General features: G+C 63.3%; 2 protein-coding genes across 7 annotated transcripts; one reads left to right on the top strand and one right to left on the bottom strand.

The window, feature by feature from the left end:
• Window positions 1-163: 163 nt before the first annotated feature.
• Window positions 164-4583, bottom strand: SPATA2L (spermatogenesis associated 2 like). Of its 6 annotated transcripts, none has more exons than XM_033942793.1 (3): window positions 4473-4583; window positions 1571-1880; window positions 164-1045 (listed from the first exon to the last, which is right to left on the bottom strand). In XM_033942793.1, exons 2-3 carry the CDS (start codon window positions 1877-1879, stop codon window positions 185-187), a joined length of 1170 nt encoding a protein of 389 aa, XP_033798684.1. In that variant the 5' UTR covers window position 1880; window positions 4473-4583; the 3' UTR covers window positions 164-184. The 6 variants fall into 6 exon arrangements, with proteins under 6 accessions (XP_033798684.1, XP_033798685.1, XP_033798686.1 ...); XM_033942794.1 differs by lacking the exon at window positions 4473-4583 and adding an exon at window positions 4043-4231; XM_033942795.1 differs by lacking the exon at window positions 4473-4583 and adding an exon at window positions 4089-4167.
• A 187-nt stretch (window positions 4584-4770) lies between these two features.
• Window positions 4771-25505, top strand: LOC117358685 (E3 SUMO-protein ligase KIAA1586-like). Its single transcript, XM_033940194.1, has 2 exons — window positions 4771-4918; window positions 23124-25505. The coding sequence occupies exon 2, from the start codon at window positions 23157-23159 to the stop codon at window positions 25140-25142; it is 1986 nt and encodes a 661-aa protein (XP_033796085.1). The 5' UTR covers window positions 4771-4918; window positions 23124-23156; the 3' UTR covers window positions 25143-25505.
• Window positions 25506-26721: the final 1216 nt, after the last annotated feature.

The raw sequence follows: 26721 nt of genomic DNA, 5'->3' as shown, positions 1-26721 counted from the left end.
ACTGAGAACACTGAATTCTATCAGCAGAACAAGTGGGCTGTGCTGTCCCCCCTCCCCCCTCGGAACCAGTCTGCAACCACCACACTTGATCCTGTTCCCAAAACAACATGTGGACAGACATTGTGCTTTCTTACAGGCACTTGATGTAATGCAGCTTCCTGTGTGTCTTTCCATCCAGGCAATATCATTGCTGCTCAACCTTTGTTAGAATTCCTGCTGCCTGTGAGGGAAGGATGGGCATCACAGAGTGGAAGGCGTTCCAACAGCCCTGCAGAGCTGGACATCCACTATCATGCAGCACGTTGCACTTTAGGCATTTGTACAGCAGGGCTGGGGTTTTGAACACACAATCATGCAGACTGTAGATGCCTCCATCGGGCAGCGGGATGTGAATGCAAGTTGTTGGACTTCTGGAACAGCTTTGGCTCAGAGTCTTGGACCTTTGCAGTTCATCGTGCTGAGTGAACTTGTCCCCTTCCTGATATGTTGTGTATTTGCTGGGCCTATAAATCTCTGAGGAGTATAACTCAGACTCATTTCCCTTGTAGTTCAGAGAGAAGGTTCGCCCTGGATGGCTGTCCCATGATTCTGCCAGAGAACCCAAAGTCCTGGCACTGCTGATGTCCAGAGTTTCCTTTGCGTCTCTGTATATATCCAAGTTGTCCAGATAGTCAACAGTAGGTCGTAGCATACTGCGTGCAGAACCAACATGGTCTTCTCTTTTCTCCAGCTGTAGCGTCAGTTGCTGCAGCCTCTCTGTACAGGCCTCAACTGCACGGGTGCCCCTTCTCACTTGGATCAGATCAGCTAGGGGCACTGTGCCCATATACCGCGCGGACAGAATCTCTGCCAGGATCCCACATTCCAGCTGCATTGCCAGAAAGCCACAGGCCACTTTCAGCAGCTCTGGAGCAGAGGGGAAGCTTTCAACCACAAAGCCATGTGCATCTCTTCGCATGATGTACCCCAGCTTCCCAAGCATCCATGCAACATCAGCCTCGGAGAGCACTGGTTTAAGGATATGCATGTAAGCGCCAGAATAAGTCTGCAACACAAGAGATTCAGGTTATTTCTCTACCCTACCATGGGAGGAAAATACAGAACCACCCTCCCCCACCGTTCTACAGATGCACCTCAGTCCTGCTCCCACCCCCACCACAGTACAACTCAATATAGGAACAGCAGGTGGACTGCCAGTACTCTCATTCCTGTCCTGCAACACCACCTGTCATTCTAGCATTCCAAGTTTCTAGTTCATTTAATAAACCACTCAAGCCAAAGTCATGAAAGCCGAGTACACTGCTGTCTCAGAGGGAAGGATGGACATCTCAGAGTAGTAGGCCAATAGATCTCATTCCTCAGTCAAAGTCCAGTGACTTTCCAGTGCTATTTCAAGAACATTAAACTAGAGTATATATTTTTTTACTGATTTTCTGGGTCTGTGATAAGGAAGTGGAAATCTCGTGTACATCTCTCTTTGACACATGGTAATATCTCGCAAGCTAGAAAGGAAAAGTGCCTTCAAAGTCGCCCCTGTACCATTGTCTTGCCCTGCGATCACACTCCTCACCTTAATAGTGCGAAACTCTTTGCGCCAGGGGTAGTGGTACAGGTTGAGAGCTGCCTGCTCGAGCACACAAAAGGCTCTCGTGAGCAGCTCTAGCTGTGCTTTCAGGTCTCGTTGCTCCAGCTGGCTGCTGCTGCCGCCAATCACCTCAAAAGCATTATTCTGCAAGGACCGATGCAGCTCAGGGTCTGCAACCAAAGACTGACGTAGCAAAGCCACAAAGTCTGCATTGCTGTAACTGCCGGATTCATCTTGGCCCAAATTTCTGGCCCGGTAGTTCCTGTACATCTCCAGAAAGGCATCTGAACTCATCCTGTAGCAGGGAGAAAAATTGTGGGTTCACTGCAGGAATCAGTCCCAAAGAGGGGGGAAGTATACAGGGAGCATGGAGAGCCCACCTAAATACCGAGAGTGTGAGAATCCCACCGCCACACACACATACTGTACTAGACAGAGCATGGGATTACTACAGGAATCAGCCAAAGAAGGAATGCACAGAATTCAAGGCAAGGCGGTATTCTATGGAGAGTGTGGAACAGCCACATGAATGATGGGATGTATGCCCTAAGAATCAGACCCTGAGAGCAGCCTGTGGTATGGGGGGGAACATCTGACTCTAAACCAGAGGTTCCTAATTTCAGTGCTGTGGGCTGGTCTTAAGAACAAGAATTGTCAATGAGAACTGAACTGTTAACCTTGGCTGCATTGAGTTCAACACAGCAGTCAGAAATGGAAGGTCAGCTTTCTTAGACTGAGAACTGAAAACGTCTGTCATTGCTATTGAAAGTTAAGTCTACTGTGGTTATAGCCTAAAAAATTCTCAGGACCATCTGCAAAGAGAAAAAAACCTAAACTAAAATCACCAGTGTGTGACTGCATTTCACTTATCTTAAGTTATTAGAGCAGTTGAAATTTAAACCAGCTAAAGCGAAAACAAGAAAATGGGTAAAGTGTCCATTACACTAATAGCATAATAACATTCAAGTACTCAATACATTCGTGGATAAAGGCAAAAAGCTGGTCAGTCCACTTGGATATGTGGAAATAAATTTCACTAGTAAAACTGAGCATAACTGCATAATGTCTTCACTGACCTCATGAAGAAAAGATAACTCGTAACCTTCAGCTAGTCCAACAAAAAGGCCATCATTTGCAAATCCATTTGTGGCAATAATAACAATAAAGTTGCAGAGGATCAAGGAGGCCCTGATTCTATAAAGTCCGCCTAAAGTTAGGCAATGATATCGGCACCAATTCCATAAAACTTAGGCACCTTTAGGAGGACTTTATAGAATTAGGATCATAATGTTTGTTCGTTAGTGGATGATAATTAGACAGAAAGGAAATAAGAACCTTTCCCCAAGACAGACACTACATTATAATCTCTTCGATTTTCTTAACTTCTAAAATTGTATTTATTTAGCAATCGCATGTACAATTGTATATCTGCCCTGACTCACTCTTACCCTCTTTTGTCCAGACACTCATCAAGAGCCCCACCCTGCTATTTCCAGAGTCAAGGTTTGTGCACACACCCTCTACTACAGTGGTCTCAAACATGCGGCCCGCCAGGTACTATTTTGAGGCCCTCGGTATGTTTATCATAATCACAAAAGTAAAATAAAACAGTTTCTTGATCCTATGTCTCTTTAGCTATAAATGACAATATTATTATTAAGACTTAGCCAAAAGGAAAGATTTATAAACTATAGAGTTTTACCTCATGCAAAATTGTCATTTCTTTAATAAGACATTAACTATTTATTTCTGAGGCCCTCCAAGTACCTACAAATCCAAAATGTGGCCCTGCAAAGGGTTTGAGTTGGAGACCACTGCTCTACTATGACCCTCAGGAACACTCATTCTCTCCCAACCCCTCTTTTCCCCTCCCCCAAATTCATGCACACTCTCCAATCCCTATTGAGGGTCATTCTATCTTACTTTTCCCCCTAGGATCACTCAGATTCCCCTCACTTCCCAAAAGGTCACTCAGACTCTCCACCCTCCGGCCAGTGTTTACAAACACTTTCCATTCCCACCAAGGGTCATTCATATCCTATTATCCCCTCTCCCAGGGTCACCCACACTCTCCTAGCCCCCTCCCCTCATAGATCATTCAGACCCTCACACCCCCCCCCCCCAGCCAAAGTTCACAAGTGCCTTCCATTCCACTCCCAGGGACACTCATATCTTACCATCTCCCGTCCAGGGTTACCCCCATGGATCACTCAGAGCTTCCTATTCACCTCCGGTCCAAAGTTCATACACGCCTTTCATTCCCCACCAAGGGTCACTTGTATCCTACAATCCCTCCCAGGGTCACCCACACTCCCCTATCCACCCCCCCCCCCCCCAGCCAAAGTTCAGAAGCACTTTCCATTCTACTCCCAGGTTCACTCATATCCTACCATCCCCCTTCCTCCTGGATTACTCAGACTCTGCTATTCATCTCCTGGACAAAATTCACATGCACACCTTCCATTTTGCAACAGGAGGGAAGGAAGGGAGGGCTGTGGCTCACTGGTTGAGCAGCTGCCTCTGCACCCAGGAGTTAAGAGATCAAGTCTTTGGCAATCCTCCAGTGCCTACTGCTTATTTGAAATGGGAAAGTCCCCAAAGGGTGGCATAGAAGTCCCTTATCCCCCTCCCAAGGTCACCCACCTAGCCTAGTAATCCCCCACCCCCTCCTAAGCCCCTTATGGGTGAGCTACTCCCCCGAGCCCAGCTCCGGATCCAAGGCAACAATGAGTAAAATCCGGATCAGCTCCACCTCCTTCGTCGCGAGCTCAGGACTGGCCAATCCAGAACTCACGGCCATGTCAGCACCCGCTGCCCCCCAAAGTAGGAACTCCCTCCCTCCCTCCCCCCGAGCGGCCTCGGACCCCCCTCTTCCGCCCCAGCTCACCTGCTGCCTTCCAGCTCGCAGCACTTCCGGGATCAAGGCCCCGCCCCCGCCCGCTCTCTATAGGCTCCCGCGAGGATGACGCGGCGAAGGCGGTTCTCAGGTATTGACATGCGCAGTAGGGGAGGGGCAGAGGCTTCCACTAGTAACTTCCCCTGAATGATCAGCCCAGGCTGGGAGGTAGGGTTGCTGTGGGGTGTGTCTGTGGCTTGGGCTGATCATTCAGGGGAAGTTACTAGTGGAAGCCTCTGCCCCTCCCCTACTGCGCATGTCAATACCTGAGAACCGCCTTCGCCGCGTCATCCTCGCGGGAGCCTATAGAGAGCGGGCGGGGGCGGGGCCTTGATCCCGGAACTGCTGTGCTGCGCTGCGCTGGCGTGCGCTGGCGCACAAAATATTACATCGCAGCGCACAAGTTTCTCGTCACAGCGCACACACGCGTCGCAAAGGTAAGGGGAGGCTGGGGGAGGAATCGGACGTCGGGGTGGGGGTGCGAGGGTTCACGGAAGTTTCGCCCCCCACATTTCGCCCCCAGCAATTCGCCCCTCACATTTCGCCCCCCACATTTCGCCCCCAGGTATGTTTCGCCCCCGGTGGTGTGGCTGCCGCCGTCTCATCTGCTCAGCGTGGCTGGAGTCCTTCCCCTCCCTGGGCGGCCCGGCTGTGTGGGAGGGGGGATTGGGGTTTCCGACCCTGGGCGGCCCGGCTGTGTGGGAGGGGGGATTGGGGTTTCCGACCCTGGCCCGGCTGTGTGGGAGGGGGGATTGGGGTTTCCGACCCTGGCCCGGCTGTGTGGGAGGGGGGATTGGGGTTTCCGACCCTGGCGGCCGCGTCGCTGTCTTCCCCTCCCTGGGCGGCCCGGCTGTGTGGGAGGGGGGATTGGGGTTTCCGACCCTGGGCGGCCCGGCTGTGTGGGAGGGGGGATTGGGGTTTCCGACCCTGGCCCGGCTGTGTGGGAGGGGGGATTGGGGTTTCCGACCCTGGCCCGGCTGTGTGGGAGGGGGGATTGGGGTTTCCGACCCTGGCGGCCGCGTCGCTGTCTTCCCCTCCCTGGGGGCCCGGCTGTGTGGGAGGGGGGATTGGGGTTTCCGACCCTGGGCGGCCCGGCTGTGTGGGAGGGGGGATTGGGGTTTCCGACCCTGGCCCGGCTGTGTGGGAGGGGGGATTGGGGTTTCCGACCCTGGCGGCCGCGTCGCTGTCTTCCCCTCCCTGGGCGGCCCGGCTGTGTGGGAGGGGGGATTGGGGTTTCCGACCCTGGCGGCCGCGTCGCTGTCTTCCCCTCCCTGGGCGGCCCGGCTGTGTGGGAGGGGGGATTGGGGTTTCCGACCCTGGCCCGGCTGTGTGGTAGGGGGGATTGGGGTTTCCGACCCTGGCGGCCGCGTCGCTGTCTTCCCCTCCCTGGGCGGCCCGGCTGTGTGGGAGGGGGGATTGGGGTTTCCGACCCTGGGCGGCCCGGCTGTGTGGGAGGGGGGATTGGGGTTTCCGACCCTGGCCCGGCTGTGTGGGAGGGGGGATTGGGGTTTCCGACCCTGGCGGCCGCGTCGCTGTCTTCCCCTCCCTGGGCGGCCCGGCTGTGTGGGAGGGGGGGATTGGGGTTTCCGACACTAGCGGCCGCGTCGCTGTCTTCCCCTCCCTGGGCGGCCCGGCTGTGTGGGAGGGGGGATTGGGGTTTCCGACCCTGGCCCGGCTGTGTGGGAGGGGGGATTGGGGTTTCCGACCCTGGCGGCCGCGTCGCTGTCTTCCCCTCCCTGGGCAGCCCGGCTGTGTGGGAGGGGGGATTGGGGTTTCCGACCCTGGGCGGCCCGGCTGTGTGGGAGGGGGGATTGGGGTTTTCGACCCTGGCCCGGCTGTGTGGGAGGGGGGATTGGGGTTTCCGACCCTGGCCCGGCTGTGTGGGAGGGGGGATTGGGGTTTCCGACCCTGGCGGCCGCGTCGCTGTCTTCCCCTCCCTGGGCGGCCCGGCTGTGTGGGAGGGGGGATTGGGGTTTCCGACCCTGGCGACCGCGTCGCTGTCTTCCCCTCCCTGGGCGGCCCGGCTGTGTGGGAGGGGGGATTGGGGTTTCCGACCCTGGCGACCGCGTCGCTGTCTTCCCCTCCCTGGGCGGCCCGGCTGTGTGGGAGGGGGGATTGGGGTTTCCGACCCTGGCCCGGCTGTGTGGGAGGGGGGATTGGGGTTTCCGACCCTGGCGGCCGCGTCGCTGTCTTCCCCTCCCTGGGCGGCCCGGCTGTGTGGGAGGGGGGATTGGGGTTTCCGACCCTGGCGGCCGCGTCGCTGTCTTCCCCTCCCTGGGCGGCCCGGCTGTGTGGGAGGGGGGATTGGGGTTTCCGACCCTGGGCGGCCCGGCTGTGTGGGAGGGGGGATTGGGGTTTCTGACCCTGGCCCGGCTGTTTGGGAGGGGGGAGTGGGGTTTCCGACCCTGGCCCGGCTGTGTGGGAGGGGGGATTGGGGTTTCCGACCCTGGCGGCCGCGTCGCTGTCTTCCCCTCCCTGGGCGGCCCGGCTGTGTGGGAGGGGGGATTGGGGTTTCCGACCCTGGCCCGGCTGTGTGGGAGGGGGGATTGGGGTTTCCGACCCTGGCGGCCGCGTCGCTGTCTTCCCCTCCCTGGGCGGCCCGGCTGTGTGGGAGGGGGGATTGGGGTTTCCGACCCTGGCGGCCGCGTCGCTGTCTTCCCCTCCCTGGGCGGCCCGGCTGTGTGGGAGGGGGGATTGGGGTTTCTGACCCTGGCCCGGCTGTGTGGGAGGGGGGATTGGGGTTTCCGACCCTGGCGGCCGCGTCGCCGTCTTCCCTTCCCTGGGCGGCCCGGCTGTGTGGGAGGGGGGGATTGGGGTTTCCGACCCTGGGCAGCCCGGCTGTGTGGGAGGGGGGATTGGGGTTTCCGACCCTGGCCCGGCTGTGTGGGAGGGGGGGATTGGGGTTTCCGACCCTGGCCCGGCTGTGTGGGAGGGGGGATTGGGGTTTCCGACCCTGGCGGCCGCGTCGCTGTCTTCCCCTCCCTGGGCGGCCCGGCTGTGTGGGAGGGGGGATTGGGGTTTCCGACCCTGGCCCGGCTGTGTGGGAGGGGGGATTGGGGTTTCCGACCATGGCGGCCGCGTCGCTGTCTTCCCCTCCCTGGGCGGCCCGGCTGTGTGGGAGGGGGGATTGGGGTTTCCGACCCTGGGCGGCCCGGCTGTGTGGGAGGGGGGATTGGGGTTTCCGACCCTGGCCCGGCTGTGTGGGAGGGGGGATTGGGGTTTCCGACCCTGGCGGCCGCGTCGCTGTCTTCCCCTCCCTGGGCGGCCCGGCTGTGTGGGAGGGGGGATTGGGGTTTCCGACCCTAGCGGCCGCGTCGCTGTCTTCCCCTCCCTGGGCGGCCCGGCTGTGTGGGAGGGGGGATTGGGGTTTCCGACCCTGGCCCGGCTGTGTGGGAGGGGGGATTGGGGTTTCCGACCCTGGCGGCCGCGTCGCTGTCTTCCCCTCCCTGGGCGGCCCGGCTGTGTGGGAGGGGGGATTGGGGTTTCCGACCCTGGGCGGCCCGGCTGTGTGGGAGGGGGGATTGGGGTTTTCGACCCTGGCCCGGCTGTGTGGGAGGGGGGATTGGGGTTTCCGACCCTGGCGGCCGCGTCGCTGTCTTCCCCTCCCTGGGCGGCCCGGCTGTGTGGGAGGGGGGATTGGGGTTTCCGACCCTGGCGACCGCGTCGCTGTCTTCCCCTCCCTGGGCGGCCCGGCTGTGTGGGAGGGGGGATTGGGGTTTCCGACCCTGGCCCGGCTGTGTGGGAGGGGGGATTGGGGTTTCCGACCCTGGCGGCCGCGTCGCTGTCTTCCCCTCCCTGGGCGGCCCGGCTGTGTGGGAGGGGGGGATTGGGGTTTCCGACCCTGGCCCGGCTGTGTGGGAGGGGGAATTGGGGTTTCCGACCCTGGCGGCCGCGTCGCTGTCTTCCCCTCCCTGGGCGGCCCGGCTGTGTGGGAGGGGGGATTGGGGTTTCCGACCCTGGCGGCCGCGTCGCTGTCTTCCCCTCCCTGGGCGGCCCGGCTGTGTGGGAGGGGGGATTGGGGTTTCCGACCCTGGGCGGCCCGGCTGTGTGGGAGGGGGGATTGGGGTTTCTGACCCTGGCCCGGCTGTTTGGGAGGGGGGATTGGGGTTTCCGACCCTGGCCCGGCTGTGTGGGAGGGGGGATTGGGGTTTCCGACCCTGGCGGCCGCGTCGCTGTCTTCCCCTCCCTGGGCGGCCCGGCTGGGTGGGAGGGGGGATTGGGGTTTCCGACCCTGGCCCGGCTGTGTGGGAGGGGGGATTGGGGTTTCCGACCCTGGCGGCCGCGTCGCTGTCTTCCCCTCCCTGGGCGGCCCGGCTGTGTGGGAGGGGGGATTGGGGTTTCCGACCCTGGCGGCCGCGTCGCTGTCTTCCCCTCCCTGGGCGGCCCGGCTGTGTGGGAGGGGGGATTGGGGTTTCTGACCCTGGCCCGGCTGTGTGGGAGGGGGGATTGGGGTTTCCGACCCTGGCGGCCGCGTCGCCGTCTTCCCTTCCCTGGGCGGCCCGGCTGTGTGGGAGGGGGGATTGGGGTTTCCGACCCTGGGCAGCCCGGCTGTGTGGGAGGGGGGATTGGGGTTTCCGACCCTGGCCCGGCTGTGTGGGAGGGGGGATTGGGGTTTCCGACCCTGGCCCGGCTGTGTGGGAGGGGGGATTGGGGTTTCCGACCCTGGCGGCCGCGTCGCTGTCTTCCCCTCCCTGGGCGGCCCGGCTGTGTGGGAGGGGGGATTGGGGTTTCCGACCCTGGCCCGGCTGTGTGGGAGGGGGGATTGGGGTTTCCGACCATGGCGGCCGCGTCGCTGTCTTCCCCTCCCTGGGCGGCCCGGCTGTGTGGGAGGGGGGATTGGGGTTTCCGACCCTGGGCGGCCCGGCTGTGTGGGAGGGGGGATTGGGGTTTCCGACCCTGGCCCGGCTGTGTGGGAGGGGGGATTGGGGTTTCCGACCCTGGCGGCCGCGTCGCTGTCTTCCCCTCCCTGGGCGGCCCGGCTGTGTGGGAGGGGGGATTGGGGTTTCCGACCCTGGGCGGCCCGGCTGTGTGGGAGGGGGGATTGGGGTTTCCGACCCTGGCGGCCGCGTCGCTGTCTTCCCCTCCCTGGGCGGCCCGGCTGTGTGGGAGGGGGGATTGGGGTTTCCGACCCTGGCCCGGCTGTGTGGGAGGGGGGATTGGGGTTTCCGACCCTGGCGGCCGCGTCGCTGTCTTCCCCTCCCTGGGCGGCCCGGCTGTGTGGGAGGGGGGATTGGGGTTTCCGACCCTGGCGGCCGCGTCGCTGTCTTCCCCTCCCTGGGCGGCCCGGCTGTGTGGGAGGGGGGATTGGGGTTTCCGACCCTGGCCCGGCTGTGTGGGAGGGGGGAGGGGGGTTTCCGACCCTGGCGGCCGCGTCGCTGTCTTCCCTTCCCTGGGCGGCCCGGCTGTGTGGGAGGGGGGATTGGGGTTTCCGACCCTGGGCAGCCCGGCTGTGTGGGAGGGGGGATTGGGGTTTCCGACCCTGGCCCGGCTGTGTGGGAGGGGGGATTGGGGTTTCCGACCCTGGCCCGGCTGTGTGGGAGGGGGGATTGGGGTTTCCGACCCTGGCGGCCGCGTCGCTGTCTTCCCCGCCCGGGGCGGCCCGGCTGTGTGGGAGGGGGGATTGGGGTTTCCGACCCTGGCCCGGCTGTGTGGGAGGGGGGATTGGGGTTTCCGACCCTGGCGGCCGCCTCGCTGTCTTCCCCTCCCTGGGCGGCCCGGCTGTGTGGGAGGGGGGATTGGGGTTTCCGACCCTGGCCCGGCTGTGTGGGAGGGGGGATTGGGGTTTCCGACCCTGGCCCGGCTGTGTGGGAGGGGGATTGGGGTTTCCGACCCTGGCGGCCGCGTCGCTGTCTTCCCCTCCCTGGGCGGCCCGGCTGTGTGGGAGGGGGGATTGGGGTTTTCGACCCTGGCCCGGCTGTGTGGGAGGGGGGATTGGGGTTTCCGACCCTGGCGGCCGCGTCGCTGTCTTCCCCTCCCTGGGCGGCCCGGCTGTGTGGGAGGGGGGATTGGGGTTTCCGACCCTGGCGACCCGCGTCGCTGTCTTCCCCTCCCTGGGCGGCCCGGCTGTGTGGGAGGGGGGATTGGGGTTTCCGACCCTGGCCCGGCTGTGTGGGAGGGGGGATTGGGGTTTCCGACCCTGGCGACCCGCGTCGCTGTCTTCCCCTCCCTGGGCGGCCCGGCTGTGTGGGAGGGGGGATTGGGGTTTCCGACCCTGGCCCGGCTGTGTGGGAGGGGGAATTGGGGTTTCCGACCCTGGCGGCCGCGTCGCTGTCTTCCCCTCCCTGGGCGGCCCGGCTGTGTGGGAGGGGGGATTGGGGTTTCCGACCCTGGCGGCCGCGTCGCTGTCTTCCCCTCCCTGGGCGGCCCGGCTGTGTGGGAGGGGGGATTGGGGTTTCCGACCCTGGGCGGCCCGGCTGTGTGGGAGGGGGGATTGGGGTTTCTGACCCTGGCCCGGCTGTTTGGGAGGGGGGATTGGGGTTTCCGACCCTGGCCCGGCTGTGTGGGAGGGGGGATTGGGGTTTCCGACCCTGGCGGCCGCGTCGGTGTCTGCCCCTCCCTGGGCGGCCCGGCTGTGTGGGAGGGGGGATTGGGGTTTCCGACCCTGGCCCGGCTGTGTGGGAGGGGGGATTGGGGTTTCCGACCCTGGCGGCCGCGTCGCTGTCTTCCCCTCCCTGGGCGGCCCGGCTGTGTGGGAGGGGGGATTGGGGTTTCCGACCCTGGCGGCCGCGTCGCTGTCTTCCCCTCCCTGGGCGGCCCGGCTGTGTGGGAGGGGGGATTGGGGTTTCTGACCCTGGCCCGGCTGTGTGGGAGGGGGGATTGGGGTTTCCGACCCTGGCGGCCGCGTCGCCGTCTTCCCTTCCCTGGGCGGCCCGGCTGTGTGGGAGGGGGGATTGGGGTTTCCGACCCTGGGCAGCCCGGCTGTGTGGGAGGGGGGATTGGGGTTTCCGACCCTGGCCCGGCTGTGTGGGAGGGGGGATTGGGGTTTCCGACCCTGGCCCGGCTGTGTGGGAGGGGGGATTGGGGTTTCCGACCCTGGCGGCCGCGTCGCTGTCTTCCCCTCCCTGGGCGGCCCGGCTGTGTGGGAGGGGGGATTGGGGTTTCCGACCCTGGCCCGGCTGTGTGGGAGGGGGGATTGGGGTTTCCGACCATGGCGGCCGCGTCGCTGTCTTCCCCTCCCTGGGCGGCCCGGCTGTGTGGGAGGGGGGATTGGGGTTTCCGACCCTGGGCGGGCCCGGCTGTGTGGGAGGGGGGATTGGGGTTTCCGACCCTGGCCCGGCTGTGTGGGAGGGGGGATTGGGGTTTCCGACCCTGGCGGCCGCGTCGCTGTCTTCCCCTCCCTGGGCGGCCCGGCTGTGTGGGAGGGGGGATTGGGGTTTCCGACCCTAGCGGCCGCGTCGCTGTCTTCCCCTCCCTGGGCGGCCCGGCTGTGTGGGAGGGGGGATTGGGGTTTCCGACCCTGGCCCGGCTGTGTGGGAGGGGGGATTGGGGTTTCCGACCCTGGCGGCCGCGTCGCTGTCTTCCCCTCCCTGGGCGGCCCGGCTGTGTGGGAGGGGGGGATTGGGGTTTCCGACCCTGGGCGGCCCGGCTGTGTGGGAGGGGGGATTGGGGTTTTCGACCCTGGCCCGGCTGTGTGGGAGGGGGGATTGGGGTTTCCGACCCTGGCGGCCGCGTCGCTGTCTTCCCCTCCCTGGGCGGCCCGGCTGTGTGGGAGGGGGGATTGGGGTTTCCGACCCTGGCCCGGCTGTGTGGGAGGGGGGATTGGGGTTTCCGACCCTGGCGACCGCGTCGCTGTCTTCCCCTCCCTGGGCGGCCCGGCTGTGTGGGAGGGGGGATTGGGGTTTCCGACCCTGGCCCGGCTGTGTGGGAGGGGGGGATTGGGGTTTCCGACCCTGGCGGCCGCGTCGCTGTCTTTCCCTCCCTGGGCGGCCCGGCTGTGTGGGAGGGGGGATTGGGGTTTCCGACCCTGGCGGCCGCGTCGCTGTCTTCCCCTCCCTGGGCGGCCCGGCTGTGTGGGAGGGGGGATTGGGGTTTCCGACCCTGGGCGGCCCGGCTGTGTGGGAGGGGGGATTGGGGTTTCTGACCCTGGCCCGGCTGTTTGGGAGGGGGGATTGGGGTTTCCGACCCTGGCCCGGCTGTGTGGGAGGGGGGATTGGGGTTTCCGACCCTGGCGGCCGCGTCGCTGTCTTCCCCTCCCTGGGCGGCCCGGCTGTGTGGGAGGGGGGATTGGGGTTTCCGACCCTGGCCCGGCTGTGTGGGAGGGGGGATTGGGGTTTCCGACCCTGGCGGCCGCGTCGCTGTCTTCCCCTCCCTGGGCGGCCCGGCTGTGTGGGAGGGGGGATTGGGGTTTCCGACCCTGGGCGGCCCGGCTGTGTGGGAGTGGGGATTGGGGTTTCCGACCCTGGCCCGGCTGTGTGGGAGGGGGGATTGGGGTTTCCGACCCTGGCGGCCGCGTCGCTGTCTTCCCCTCCCTGGGCGGCCCGGCTGTGTGGGAGGGGGGATTGGGGTTTCCGACCCTGGGCGGCCCGGCTGTGTGGGAGGGGGGATTGGGGTTTCCGACCCTGGCCCGGCTGTGTGGGAGGGGGGATTGGGGTTTCCGACCCTGGCCCGGCTGTGTGGGAGGGGGGATTGGGGTTTCCGACCCTGGCGGCCGCGTCGCTGTCTTCCCCTCCCTGGGCGGCCCGGCTGTGTGGGAGGGGGGATTGGGGTTTCCGACCCTGGCCCGGCTGTGTGGGAGGGGGGATTGGGGTTTCCGACCCTGGCGGCCGCGTCGCTGTCTTCCCCTCCCTGGGCGGCCCGGCTGTGTGGGAGGGGGGATTGGGGTTTCCGACCCTGGGCGGCCCGGCTGTGTGAGAGGGGGGATTGGGGTTTCCGACCCTGGCCCGGCTGTGTGGGAGGGGGGATTGGGGTTTCCGACCCTGGCCCGGCTGTGTGGGAGGGGGGATTGGGGTTTCCGACCCTGGCGGCCGCGTCGCTGTCTTCCCCTCCCTGGGCGGCCTGGCTGTGTGGGAGGGGGGATTGGGGTTTCCGACCCTGGCGGCCGCGTTGCTGTCTTCCCCTCCCTGGGCGGCCCGGCTGTGTGGGAGGGGGGATTGGGGTTTCCGACCCTAGGCGGCCCGGCTGTGTGGGAGGGGGGATTGGGGTTTCCGACCCTGGCCCGGCTGTGTGGGAGGGGGGATTGGGGTTTCCGACCCTGGCCCGGCTGTGTGGGAGGGGGGATTGGGGTTTCCGACCCTGGCGGCCGCGTCGCTGTCTTCCCCTCCCTGGGCGGCCCGGCTGTGTGGGAGGGGGGATTGGGGTTTCCGACCCTGGCGGCCGCGTCGCTGTCTTCCCCTCCCTGGGCGGCCCGGCTGTGTTGGAGGGGGGATTGGGGTTTCTGACCCTGGGCGGCCCGGCTGTGTGGGAGGGGGGATTGGGGTTTCCGACCCTGGCCCGGCTGTGTGGGAGGGGGGATTGGGGTTTCCAACCCTGGCCCGGCTGTGTGGGAGGGGGGATTGGGGTTTCCGACCCTGGCGGCCGCGTCGCTGTCTTCCCCTCCCTGGGCGGCCCGGCTGTGTGGGAGGGGGGATTGGGGTTTCCGACCCTGGCGGCCGCGTCGCTGTCTTCCCCTCCCTGGGCGGCCCGGCTGTGTGGGAGGGGGGATTGGGGTTTCCGACCCTGGCCCGGCTGTGTGGGAGGGGGGATTGGGGTTTCCGACCCTGGGCGGCCCGGCTGTGTGGGAGGGGGGATTGGGGTTTCCGACCCTGGCCCGGCTGTGTGGGAGGGGGGATTGGGGTTTCCGACCCTGGGCGGCCCGGCTGTGTGGGAGGGGGGATTGGGGTTTCCGACCCTGGCGGCCGCGTCGCTGTCTTCCCCTCCCTGGGTGGCCCGGCTGTGTGGGAGGGGGGATTGGGGTTTCCGACCCTGGCCCGGCTGTGTGGGAGGGGGGATTGGGGTTTCCGACCCTGGCGGCCGCGTCGCTGTCTTCCCCTCCCTGGGTGGCCCGGCTGTGTGGGAGGGGGGATTGGGGTTTCCGACCCTGGCCCGGCTGTGTGGGAGGGGGGATTGGGGTTTCCGACCCTGGCGGCCGCGTCGCTGTCTTCCCCTCCCTGGGCGGCCCGGCTGTGTGGGAGGGGGGATTGGGGTTTCCGACCCTGGGGGGCCCGGCTGTGTGGGAGGGGGGATTGGGGTTTCCGACCCTGGCCCGGCTGTGTGGGAGGGGGGATTGGGGTTTCCGACCCTGGGCGGCCCGGCTGTGTGGGAGGGGGGATTGGGGTTTCCGACCCTGGCGGCCGCGTCGCTGTCTTCCCCTCCCTGGGCGGCCCGGCTGTGTGGGAGGGGGGATTGGGGTTTCCGACCCTGGGCGGCCCGGCTGTGTGGGAGGGGGGATTGGGGTTTCCGACCCTGGCCCTGCTGTGTGGGAGGGGGGATTGGGGTTTCCGACCCTGGCCCGGCTGTGTGGGGGGGGGGATTGGGGTTTCCGCCCCTGGCGGCCGCGTCGCTGTCTTCCCCTCCCTGGGCGGCCCGGCTGTGTGGGAGGGGGGATTGGGGTTTCCGACCCTGGGCGGCCCGGCTGTGTGGGAGGGGGGATTGGGGTTTCCGACCCTGGCCCGGCTGTGTGGGAGGGGGGATTGGGGTTTCCGACCCTGGCCCGGCTGTGTGGGAGGGGGGATTGGGGTTTCCGACCCTGGCGGCCGCGTCGCTGTCTTCCCCTCCCTGGGCGGCCCGGCTGTGTGGGAGGGGGGATTGGGGTTTCCGACCCTGGGCGGCCCGGCTGTGTGGGAGGGGGGATTGGGGTTTCCGACCCTGGCCCGGCTGTGTGGGAGGGGGGATTGGGGTTTCCGACCCTGGCCCGGCTGTGTGGGAGGGGGGATTGGGGTTTCCGACCCTGGCGGCCGCGTCGCTGTCTTCCCCTCCCTGGGCGGCCCGGCTGTGTGGGAGGGGGGGATAGGGGTTTCCGACCCTGGCGACCGCGTTGCTGTCTTCCCCTCCCTGGGCGGCCCGGCTGTGTGGGAGGGGGGATTGGGGTTTCCGACCCTGGCCCGGCTGTGTGGGGGGGGGGATTGGGGTTTCCGACCCTGGCGGCCGCGTCGCTGTCTTCCCCTCCCTGGGCGGCCCGGCTGTGTGGGAGGGGGGATTGGGGTTTCCGACCCTGGGCGGCCCGGCTGTGTGGGAGGGGGGATTGGGGTTTCCGACCGTGGCCCGGCTGTGTGGGTGGGGGGATTGGGGTTTCCGACCCTGGCCCGGCTGTGTGGGAGGGGGGATTGGGGTTTCCGACCCTGGCGGCCGCGTCGCTGTCTTCCCCTCCCTGGGCGGCCCGGCTGTGTGGGAGGGGGGATTGGGGTTTCCGACCCTGGCCCGGCTGTGTGGGAGGGGGGGTTGGGGTTTCCGACCCTGGCGGCCGCGTCGCTGTCTTCCCCTCCCTGGGCGGCCCGGCTGTGTGGGAGGGGGGATTGGGGTTTCCGACCCTGGGCGGCCCGGCTGTGTGGGAGGGGGGATTGGGGTTTCCGACCCTGGCCCGGCTGGGTGGGAGGGGGGATTGGGGTTTCCGACCCTGGCCCGGCTGTGTGGGAGGGGGGATTGGGGTTTCCGACCCTGGCGGCCGCGTCGCTGTCTTCCCCTCCCTGGGCGGCCCGGCTGTGTGGGAGGGGGGATTGGGGTTTCCGACCCTGGGCGGCCCGGCTGTGTGGGAGGGGGGATTGGGGTTTCCGACCCTGGCGGCCGCGTCGCTGTCTTCCCCTCCCTGGGCGGCCCGGCTGTGTGGGGGGGGGGATTGGGGTTTCCGACCCTGGCCCGGCTGTGTGGGAGGGGGGATTGGGGTTTCCGACCCTGGCGGCCCGCGTCGCTGTCTTCCCCTCCCTGGGCGGCCCGGCTGTGTGGGAGGGGGGATTGGGGTTTCCGACCCTGGCGGCCGCGTCGCTGTCTTCCCCTCCCTGGGCGGCCCGGCTGTGTGGGAGGGGGGATTGGGGTTTCCGACCCTGGCCCGGCTGTGTGGGAGGGGGGAGGGGGGTTTCCGACCCTGGCGGCCGCGTCGCTGTCTTCCCTTCCCTGGGCGGCCCGGCTGTGTGGGAGGGGGGATTGGGGTTTCCGACCCTGGGCAGCCCGGCTGTGTGGGAGGGGGGATTGGGGTTTCCGACCCTGGCCCGGCTGTGTGGGAGGGGGGATTGGGGTTTCCGACCCTGGCCCGGCTGTGTGGGAGGGGGGATTGGGGTTTCCGACCCTGGCGGCCGCGTCGCTGTCTTCCCCTCCCTGGGCGGCCCGGCTGTGTGGGAGGGGGGATTGGGGTTTCCGACCCTGGCCCGGCTGTGTGGGAGGGGGGATTGGGGTTTCCGACCCTGGCGGCCGCCTCGCTGTCTTCCCCTCCCTGGGCGGCCCGGCTGTGTGGGAGGGGGGATTGGGGTTTCCGACCCTGGCCCGGCTGTGTGGGAGGGGGGATTGGGGTTTCCGACCCTGGCCCGGCTGTGTGGGAGGGGGATTGGGGTTTCCGACCCTGGCGGCCGCGTCGCTGTCTTCCCCTCCCTGGGCGGCCCGGCTGTGTGGGAGGGGGGATTGGGGTTTCCGACCCTGGGCGGCCCGGCTGTGTGGGAGGGGGGATTGGGGTTTCCGACCCTGGCGGCCGCGTCGCTGTCTTCCCCTCCCTGGGCGGCCTGGCTGTGTGGGAGGGGGGATTGGGGTTTCCGACCCTGGGCGGCCCGGCTGTGTGGGAGGGGGGATTGGGGTTTCCGACCCTGGCCCGGCTGTGTGGGAGGGGGGATTGGGGTTTCCGACCCTGGCCCGGCTGTGTGGGAGGGGGGATTGGGGTTTCCGACCCTGGGCGGCCCGGCTGTGTGAGAGGGGGGATTGGGGTTTCCGACCCTGGCCCGGCTGTGTGGGAGGGGGGATTGGGGTTTCCGACCCTGGCCCGGCTGTGTGGGAGGGGGGATTGGGGTTTCCGACCCTGGCGGCCGCGTCGCTGTCTTCCCCTCCCTGGGCGGCCCGGCTGTGTGGGAGGGGGGATTGGGGTTTCCGACCCTGGCGGCCGCGTTGCTGTCTTCCCCTCCCTGGGCGGCCCGGCTGTGTGGGAGGGGGGATTGGGGTTTCCGACCCTGGGCGGCCCGGCTGTGTGGGAGGGGGGATTGGGGTTTCCGACCCTGGCCCGGCTGTGTGGGAGGGGGGATTGGGGTTTCCGACCCTGGCCCGGCTGTGTGGGAGGGGGGATTGGGGTTTCCGACCCTGGCGGCCGCGTCGCTGTCTTCCCCTCCCTGGGCGGCCCGGCTGTGTGGGAGGGGGGATTGGGGTTTCCGACCCTGGGCGGCCCGGCTGTGTGGGAGGGGGGATTGGGGTTTCCGACCCTGGCCCGGCTGTGTGGGAGGGGGGATTGGGGTTTCCGACCCTGGCCCGGCTGTGTGGGAGGGGGGATTGGGGTTTCCGACCCTGGCGGCCGCGTCGCTGTCTTCCCCTCCCTGGGCGGCCCGGCTGTGTGGGAGGGGGGATTGGGGTTTACGACCCTGGCGGCCGCGTCGCTGTCTTCCCCTCCCTGGGCGGCCCGGCTGTGTGGGAGGGGGGATTGGGGTTTCCGACCCTGGCCCGGCTGTGTGGGAGGGGGGATTGGGGTTTCCGACCCTGGGCGGCCCGGCTGTGTGGGAGGGGGGATTGGGGTTTCCGACCCTGGCCCTGCTGTGTGGGAGGGGGGATTGGGGTTTCCGACCCTGGGCGGCCCGGCTGTGTGGGAGGGGGGATTGGGGTTTCCGACCCTGGCGGCCGCGTCGCTGTCTTCCCCTCCCTGGGTGGCCCGGCTGTGTGGGAGGGGGGATTGGGGTTTCCGACCCTGGCGGCCGCGTCGCTGTCTTCCCCTCCCTGGGCGGCCCGGCTGTGTGGGAGGGGGGATTGGGGTTTCCGACCCTGGGCGGCCCGGCTGTGTGGGAGGGGGGATTGGGGTTTCCGACCCTGGCCCGGCTGTGTGGGAGGGGGGATTGGGGTTTCCGACCCTGGGCGGCCCGGCTGTGTGGGAGGGGGGATTGGGGTTTCCGACCCTGGCGGCCGCGTCGCTGTCTTCCCCTCCCTGGGCGGCCCGGCTGTGTGGGAGGGGGGATTGGGGTTTCCGACCCTGGGCGGCCCGGCTGTGTGGGAGGGGGGATTGGGGTTTCCGACCCTGGCCCTGCTGTGTGGGAGGGGGGATTGGGGTTTCCGACCCTGGCCCGGCTGTGTGGGAGGGGGGATTGGGGTTTCCGACCCTGGCGGCCGCGTCGCTGTCTTCCCCTCCCTGGGCGGCCCGGCTGTGTGGGAGGGGGGATTGGGGTTTCCGACCCTGGGCGGCGCGGCTGTGTGGGAGGGGGGATTGGGGTTTCCGACCCTGGCCCGGCTGTGTGGGAGGGGGGATTGGGGTTTCCGACCCTGGCCCGGCTGTGTGGGAGGGGGGATTGGGGTTTCCGACCCTGGCGGCCGCGTCGCTGTCTTCCCCTCCCTGGGCGGCCCGGCTGTGTGGGAGGGGGGATTGGGGTTTCCGACCCTGGGCGGCCCGGCTGTGTGGGAGGGGGGATTGGGGTTTCCGACCCTGGCCCGGCTGTGTGGGAGGGGGGATTGGGGTTTCCGACCCTGGCCCGGCTGTGTGGGAGGGGGGATTGGGGTTTCCGACCCTGGCGGCCGCGTCGCTGTCTTCCCCTCCCTGGGCGGCCCGGCTGTGTGGGAGGGGGGATTGGGGTTTCCGACCCTGGCGACCGCGTTGCTGTCTTCCCCTCCCTGGGCGGCCCGGCTGTGTGGGAGGGGGGATTGGGGTTTCCGACCCTGGCCCGGCTGTGTGGGAGGGGGGATTGGGGTTTCCGACCCTGGCGGCCGCGTCGCTGTCTTCCCCTCCCTGGGCGGCCCGGCTGTGTGGGAGGGGGGATTGGGGTTTCCGACCCTGGGCGGCCCGGCTGTGTGGGAGGGGGGATTGGGGTTTCCGACCCTGGCCCGGCTGTGTGGGAGGGGGGATTGGGGTTTCCGACCCTGGCCCGGCTGTGTGGGAGGGGGGATTGGGGTTTCCGACCCTGGCGGCCGCGTCGCTGTCTTCCCCTCCCTGGGCGGCCCGGCTGTGTGGGAGGGGGGATTGGGGTTTCCGACCCTGGCCCGGCTGTGTGGGAGGGGGGATTGGGGTTTCCGACCCTGGCTGCCGCGTCGCTGTCTTCCCCTCCCTGGGCGGCCCGGCTGTGTGGGAGGGGGGATTGGGGTTTCCGACCCTGGGCGTCCCGGCTGTGTGGGAGGGGGGATTGGGGTTTCCGACCCTGGCCCGGCTGGGTGGGAGGGGGGATTGGGGTTTCCGACCCTGGCCCGGCTGTGTGGGAGGGGGGATTGGGGTTTCCGACCCTGGCGGCCGCGTCGCTGTCTTCCCCTCCCTGGGCGGCCCGGCTGTGTGGGAGGGGGGATTGGGGTTTCCGACCCTGGGCGGCCCGGCTGTGTGGGAGGGGGGATTGGGGTTTCCGACCCTGGCGGCCGCGTCGCTGTCTTCCCCTCCCTGGGCGGCCCGGCTGTGTGGGAGGGGGGATTGGGGTTTCCGGCCCTGGCCCGGCTGTGTGGGAGGGGGGATTGGGGTTTCCGACCCTGGCGGCCGCGTCGCTGTCTTCCCCTCCCTGGGCGGCCCGGCTGTGTGGGAGGGGGGATTGGGGTTTCCGACCCTGGCGGCCGCGTCGCTGTCTTCCCCTCCCTGGGCGGCCCGGCTGTGTGGGAGGGGGGATTGGGGTTTCCGACCCTGGCCCGGCTGTGTGGGAGGGGGGATTGGGGTTTCCGACCCTGGCGGCCGCGTCGCTGTCTTCCCTTCCCTGGGCGGCCCGGCTGTGTGGGAGGGGGGATTGGGGTTTCCGACCCTGGGCAGCCCGGCTGTGTGGGAGGGGGGATTGGGGTTTCCGACCCTGGCCCGGCTGTGTGGGAGGGGGGATTGGGGTTTCCGACCCTGGCCCGGCTGTGTGGGAGGGGGGATTGGGGTTTCCGACCCTGGCGGCCGCGTCGCTGTCTTCCCCTCCCTGGGCGGCCCGGCTGTGTGGGAGGGGGGATTGGGGTTTTCGACCCTGGCCCGGCTGTGTGGGAGGGGGGATTGGGGTTTCCGACCCTGGCGGCCGCGTCGCTGTCTTCCCCTCCCTGGGCGGCCCGGCTGTGTGGGAGGGGGGATTGGGGTTTCCGACCCTGGGCGGCCCGGCTGTGTGGGAGGGGGGATTGGGGTTTCCGACCCTGGCCCGGCTGTGTGGGAGGGGGGATTGGGTTTTCCGACCCTGGCCCGGCTGTGTGGGAGGGGGGATTGGGGTTTCCGACCCTGGCGGCCGCGTCGCTGTCTTCCCCTCCCTGGGCGGCCCGGCTGTGTGGGAGGGGGGATTGGGGTTTCCGACCCTGGGCGGCCCGGCTGTGTGGGAGGGGGGATTGGGGTTTCCGACCCTGGCGGCCGCGTCGCTGTCTTCCCCTCCCTGGGCGGCCCGGCTGTGTGGGAGGGGGGATTGGGGTTTCCGACCCTGGGCGGCCCGGCTGTGTGGGAGGGGGGATTGGGGTTTCCGACCCTGGCCCGGCTGTGTGGGAGGGGGGGTTGGGGTTTCCGACCCTGGCCCGGCTGTGTGGGAGGGGGGATTGGGGTTTCCGACCCTGGCGGCCGCGTCGCTGTCTTCCCCTCCCTGGGCGGCCCGGCTGTGTGGGAGGGGGGATTGGGGTTTCCGACCCTGGGCGGCCCGGCTGTGTGGGAGGGGGGATTGGGGTTTCCGACCCTGGCGGCCGCGTCGCTGTCTTCCCCTCCCTGGGCGGCCCGGCTGTGTGGGAGGGGGGATTGGGGTTTCCGACCCTGGCCCGGCTGTGTGGGAGGGGGGATTGGGGTTTCCGACCCTGGCCCGGCTGTGTGGGAGGGGGGATTGGGGTTTCAGACCCTGGCGGCCGCGTCGCTGTCTTCCCCTCCCTGGGCGGCCCGGCTGTGTGGGAGGGGGGATTGGGGTTTCCGACCCTGGCCCGGCTGTGTGGGAGGGGGGATTGGGGTTTCAGACCCTGGCGGCCGCGTCGCTGTCTTCCCCTCCCTGGGCGGCCCGGCTGTGTGGGAGGGGGGATTGGGGTTTCCGACCCTGGCCCGGCTGTGTGGGAGGGGGGATTGGGGTTTCCGACCCTGGCGGCCGCGTCGCTGTCTTCCCCTCCCTGGGCGGCCCGGCTGTGTGGGAGGGGAGATTGGGGTTTCTGACCCTGGGCGGCCCGGCTGTGTGGGAGGGGGGATTGGGGTTTCCGACCCTGGCGGCCGCGTCGCTGTCTTCCCCTCCCTGGGCGGCCCGGCTGTGTGGGAGGGGGGATTGGGGTTTCCGACCCTGGCCCGGCTGTGTGGGAGGGGGGATTGGGGTTTCCGACCCTGGCGGCCGCGTCGCTGTCTTCCCCTCCGTGGGCGGCCCGGCTGTGTGGGAGGGGGGATTGGGGTTTCCGACCCTGGGCGGCCCGGCTGTGTGGGAGGGGGGATTGGGGTTTCCGACCCTGGCCCGGCTGTGTGGGAGGGGGGATTGGGGTTTCCGACCCTGGCCCGGCTGTGTGGGAGGGGGGATTGGGGTTTCCGACCCTGGCGGCCGCGTCGCTGTCTTCCCCTCCCTGGGCGGCCCGGCTGTGTGGGAGGGGGGATTGGGGTTTCCGACCCTGGCCCGGCTGTGTGGGAGGGGGGATTGGGGTTTCCGACCCTGGCGGCCGCGTCGCTGTCTTCCCCTCCCTGGGCGGCCCGACTGTGTGGGAGGGGGGATTGGGGTTTCCGACCCTGGCGGCCGCGTCGCTGTCTCCCAGCCGCCCTGCTCCGGCCCCGGGCAGGGCGCAATGCACTGGAGAGCCGGGGAGCCAGAGAGAGAGTTGGGGGAGGCAGAGAGCAGGTTGATTTCAGGGCTGCAGGGCTCAGGGGCGAAATGTGCGGGGGCGAAATGTGTGGGGGCAAAACATCCGGGGGGCGAAATGTGTGGGGGCGAAATGTGTGGGGGCGAAACATACCTGGGGGCGAAATGTGGGGGGCGAAATGTGAGGGGCGAATTGCTGGGGGCGAAATGTGGGGGGCGAACCTTCCGGATCCCGGGTGCGAGCAGGGAGGGGGCGATCGGAAGAGGCGTACGGCAGATGGCAGGGCGGCGAGAGGAGAGTCGGGTGGGGGGGGGGGGAGTAACACCGGAAGAGAGCGGCAAATCCGGGCAAGGCAAGACTTGCAGAGGCGTACCTAGGGGGTGCGGGGGGTCGATCCCGACGGTCCGCTCAGCTCGCCAACAAGGAGAGGCAGCCGGACTCGCGTACGCTCCGACCGCCTCTTCTTGCAAGAAGCCGGGTCTTATTCAATCAGGAGCTGCTTTGACATGCAGCTCCTGATTGGATAAGGCCCGACTTCGTGCAGGAAGAGGCGGTCAGAGCAGACGCGAGTGATTTCCTGCACTAGGCACCACATGAAGTCACCCACCGTACCACTCGATTCGGGTAAGCGCAGGTATCGGTGGGTGGCTTATTTGCGGGGGTGCCTTATTTTATATTTTTGTCTAAAAAGGGGGGGCTGTCTTATTTGATGGCCCTGCCTTATCATCGGGGAAACACGGTACTACTACTAGTAAATTAGTAATGCGCTACAAAACTGAGGCCGCACGAGCGCCATTGTTTATCTATACATGCATGAAGCAAGTTCTTTTCAAGTTTCGATCGTTTGAAGTGTGTGCATAAACTTTCTTTTGCGATCTTCCATAGATTCAGTCAAATAATTTTTACATCCATTCGAAAATGTCGAAGCGTAAAGAGAATGAAGAGTTTGGTAGCAGCACAAAGAAAAAGCGCAGCCAATTTAAGAAGGAATGGCTGACCGAGTTTTTGGTTGACACCACGTTGCCGCACGCGAGTGGACGGAAAACAGTGGCGATGAAAGAAATATTCGAATATAGCGACACGGACAACGCATTAATTTGCTCCCTATGCCGAAAAGCAGGTGTTAACGGAGAATGGAGCACAGGGAAGACTTGGTCTGAGTGGAAAATTGATTATTTAAAGCGTCATCTGAATCATAATTCTCATTTAGAAGCGGTTCAAAAGCTTCACAATCAAAGCCGAGGTTTTCTAATGAATTTCTTGAAAGAAACTCCCGATAGTCGGAACAACAGAATCGAATACATTTTAATTGATAATATATTGCTAGCGGTAAAGTTGAATTCGTCCATGCTATCCGTCCAGGAAATTCACAATCACATGGCTAAATACGTAAAAATACCTGATAGCTGGAGAAGCAAAAACTATGCTTTCGAGTTCCTTGACTGCATAAATGCCATTGTTAAACGGGAAACATTTACAGAAATCCGGAGGTCTCCTTTTCATACCCTAATAATTGATGAAAGTACTGATATTTCTGTTTCGAAAATGCTCATAATATACATTAAATTTAGAAGAAGTGGCAGCAACATTCATGAGACAGTTTTTGCTGGCATCAAACATCTAACTGCTTGTGACAGCACAGCTATAGTTGATGCTATAAAGCAGTTTTATAGTGAGAACGATTTAGATTTCAGTCGTATGGTCATGTTCACGTCCGATGGAGCATCAGTCATGCTTGGGAAGCATAATGGTGTAGCTGCAAAGTTACGTCAATCAGTTCCTCATCTTCTAGAGCAACACTGTGTAGCTCACCGCGAAGATCTAGGCATAGACGATGCATGGAAAACGATCCCATTCATGAAAGAGATCGAAACTCTAATACGCACCGTGTATACGATTTTCAGTAGATCGAGCGTACGAAAAGCCAAACTGGAGGATATTGCTAATGCTGCAGACTCAGATGTCATTTCATTTAAAGCTATACATGATGTTAGGTGGCTGTCTCGGCACTTTGCTGTAAGTGCAGTGGTTAGAAATTATGACATCCTGTTAGAATATTGTCAAGAACAGGTGGAAGAAGACAATGATCCCGTGCACAAATACTGCCTGACTAAATTGAGTAATCTGGAATTTAAAGTTGCGCTATTTATTCTCTGCGATGTTCTTGAGGAGCTTGGATCACTGTGTAAGCTTCAGAAGAGTTGTTTGGCACCTTTGGATGCATTCCAGTTCACTAAAGCCAAATTAAGGAAACTCAGATCTCAATATCTGGGAGAAAAACCACATTTCAATGAAAATGTTGAAACTCTCATTTCATCTTGTAATTCTGTAATTAAAACAGATCATATTCTTACATTTATTACACAAACTTGTGATCATATGGACAAAAGATTTCCTGACAATGAATTAGAGGACTGGCGTGTTTTCGACAAAGACTGTATCTCAAATCCGTCCAACTTAGAGGAATTTACATTTGGAAACGAACAATTTTCACGATTATCTAACCGTTATTTTCTGTTAATGAACAAAGATGATGAACATTGTTTCAAAAGGCAGCTTATTTCAGAATATTCGGAGTTCAAATATATTATTGCTGAAAAAGTAAAAGCAGGAGCTATACAAACGCTTCAGGAAATGTACAATTTTGCTCAGCAGCATAAACAGTTCAGTGGACTAAATGCTCTATTAGACGTGTGTGGCACCTTTCAGGCTTCAAGTGCCGATTGTCAGAGAGGATTTAGCTTGATGAATGCTATAAAGACAAAGACTCGTAATAAGTTAAGAGTAGAACATTTGGAATGCCTAATTAGAATCAAACTTTATTTAGCCACAGGAAATAATGTAAACATAGACAGTGTTTACAATTTTTGGAAATCAGAAAAAGGCAGAAGAGAACAATCTTAATAAAGAATTTTGGAGCCTAAAAGCCTATGGAGAACTTCCAGAACATGCTAAAATCAATGAAACGGACACATTTGGCCCCGGTGATGACGATGAAATCCAGTTTGATGATATTGGGGATGATGATGAAGATATTGATGATATCTAACTTGAGTGAAGAATTGATTCCATTCCAGTTTCACAACAATTATTCTACAACATATTGAGTGAACTCTTCTCACTGAAGGCAAACTTTGTGCCCAATAAAATGGTTTTCAATATTTTGTTTTAATGTATTTATACTTTTGTGTAGAAGCTGGAATTGATAGATTGTCTAGAAATTGAAAGCATCAAACGTATTGTCTTCTGGACTGTTTTTAATTTACAGTTTACACATATGGATGTAACAGACATAACTACATTTGTTGTAAAACATTTATTAAGATATCATTTCATCCCTACAATTTCTGTAGACTGTTTTAAAATAAATTTGAGTTTTTCTGGTAAAAAAAAAAAAATAAAATAAAGAATTTTGTACTTTCAAGAATTAATGCGTTGTTTTGTGTTCTTAAAAATATTATTTAACGTTATTTAATTTAGCGTGTAGGCCTAAAATTCCTTTGAATACCTCGTCCTCATGTATCAGCAACTTTGACAACATATTTATTTGGCTCATAACTTGCTGGCGCCCGATATTTTTAGCTCACAGTGAAAAAAGTTTGCTCACAACACCCGCCCGCTTAGAGGGAACACTGCTCCCAGCCAGCAGATCCTGCCCCTCCATCTCTCTTAAACCCTTCAGTGCTCTGCTGACAAAAGCCAGGCCCAGGATTTATAAGATGGGGAACAGGAAAGGGAATCTTCAGCTGGAGGGGCTTAGGGGATCCCTGATAGCCACAGCAGTGATGCAACAGAAAGGGTGAACATAAGAATTGCCACTGCTGGGTCATGCCCAGCAGTCCACTCACACGGCGGCCCCTAGGTCAAAGATCAGCTTTACCTGCGTCCATTCTGGTTCAGCAGGAACTTGTCCAACCTTGTCTTGAATCCCTGGAGGGTGTTTTCCCCTATAACAGCGTCTGGAAGAGCGTTCCAGCTTTCTACCACTCTCTGGGTGAAGAAGAACTTCCTTACATTTGTACAGAATCTATCCCCTTTCAACTTTAGAGAGTGCCCTCTCGTTCTCCCTAACTTGGAGAGGGTGAACAACCTGTCCTTATCTACTAAGTCTATCCCCCTCAGGGTGGTGAATTTGTGGAATAGCCTCCAAGTGGAGATCAAAACTATCTGATTTCAAGCAAGCTTGGGATACGTATCTAAGGAAGGGATAGTAGAGTGCCTGAATAGGACATAGTTTTCACTTGCTATGTTTAAACCCAGAAGCCCTAACCATAAGGAAGTAGACAGCTTTTCTGCTTTTTCAGGACATCCCCATCTTCACCACTCTCTTCCTCAATCCCCCAGCTCATCCTACCTTCAACTCACTGGCCGCTCAACCCCCTGCCAACTAGTGATATCTCTAGAGAGAAATATCTGGGTGGCAACAGGAAGGCAAGCTAGGTACTTGGAGGGGGGGGGGGTACAAACCAAAGCAGCCTTTCTG

This window comes from Geotrypetes seraphini, chromosome 4, assembly GCF_902459505.1.
Source record: "Geotrypetes seraphini chromosome 4, aGeoSer1.1, whole genome shotgun sequence".
NCBI lineage: Eukaryota > Metazoa > Chordata > Amphibia > Gymnophiona > Dermophiidae > Geotrypetes > Geotrypetes seraphini.
Note: the sequence above shows the minus strand (reverse complement) of the source record. Positions and strands in the feature narration are given on the sequence as shown.

Coding starts and splice junctions, on each gene's coding strand:
- SPATA2L (XM_033942791.1), bottom strand. CDS start 3,788: ATGGGGGTAACCCTGGACGGGAGATG. Junction 1,881..3,762: donor GTAACCCTGGACGGGAGATG/GTAAGATATGAG, acceptor TCCCTGCTACAG/GATGAGTTCAGATGCCTTTC. Junction 1,046..1,570: donor AAGAGTTTCGCACTATTAAG/GTGAGGAGTGTG, acceptor CTTGTGTTGCAG/ACTTATTCTGGCGCTTACAT.
- LOC117358685 (XM_033940194.1), top strand. CDS start 23,157: ATGTCGAAGCGTAAAGAGAATGAAGAGTTTGGTAGCAGCACAAAGAAA.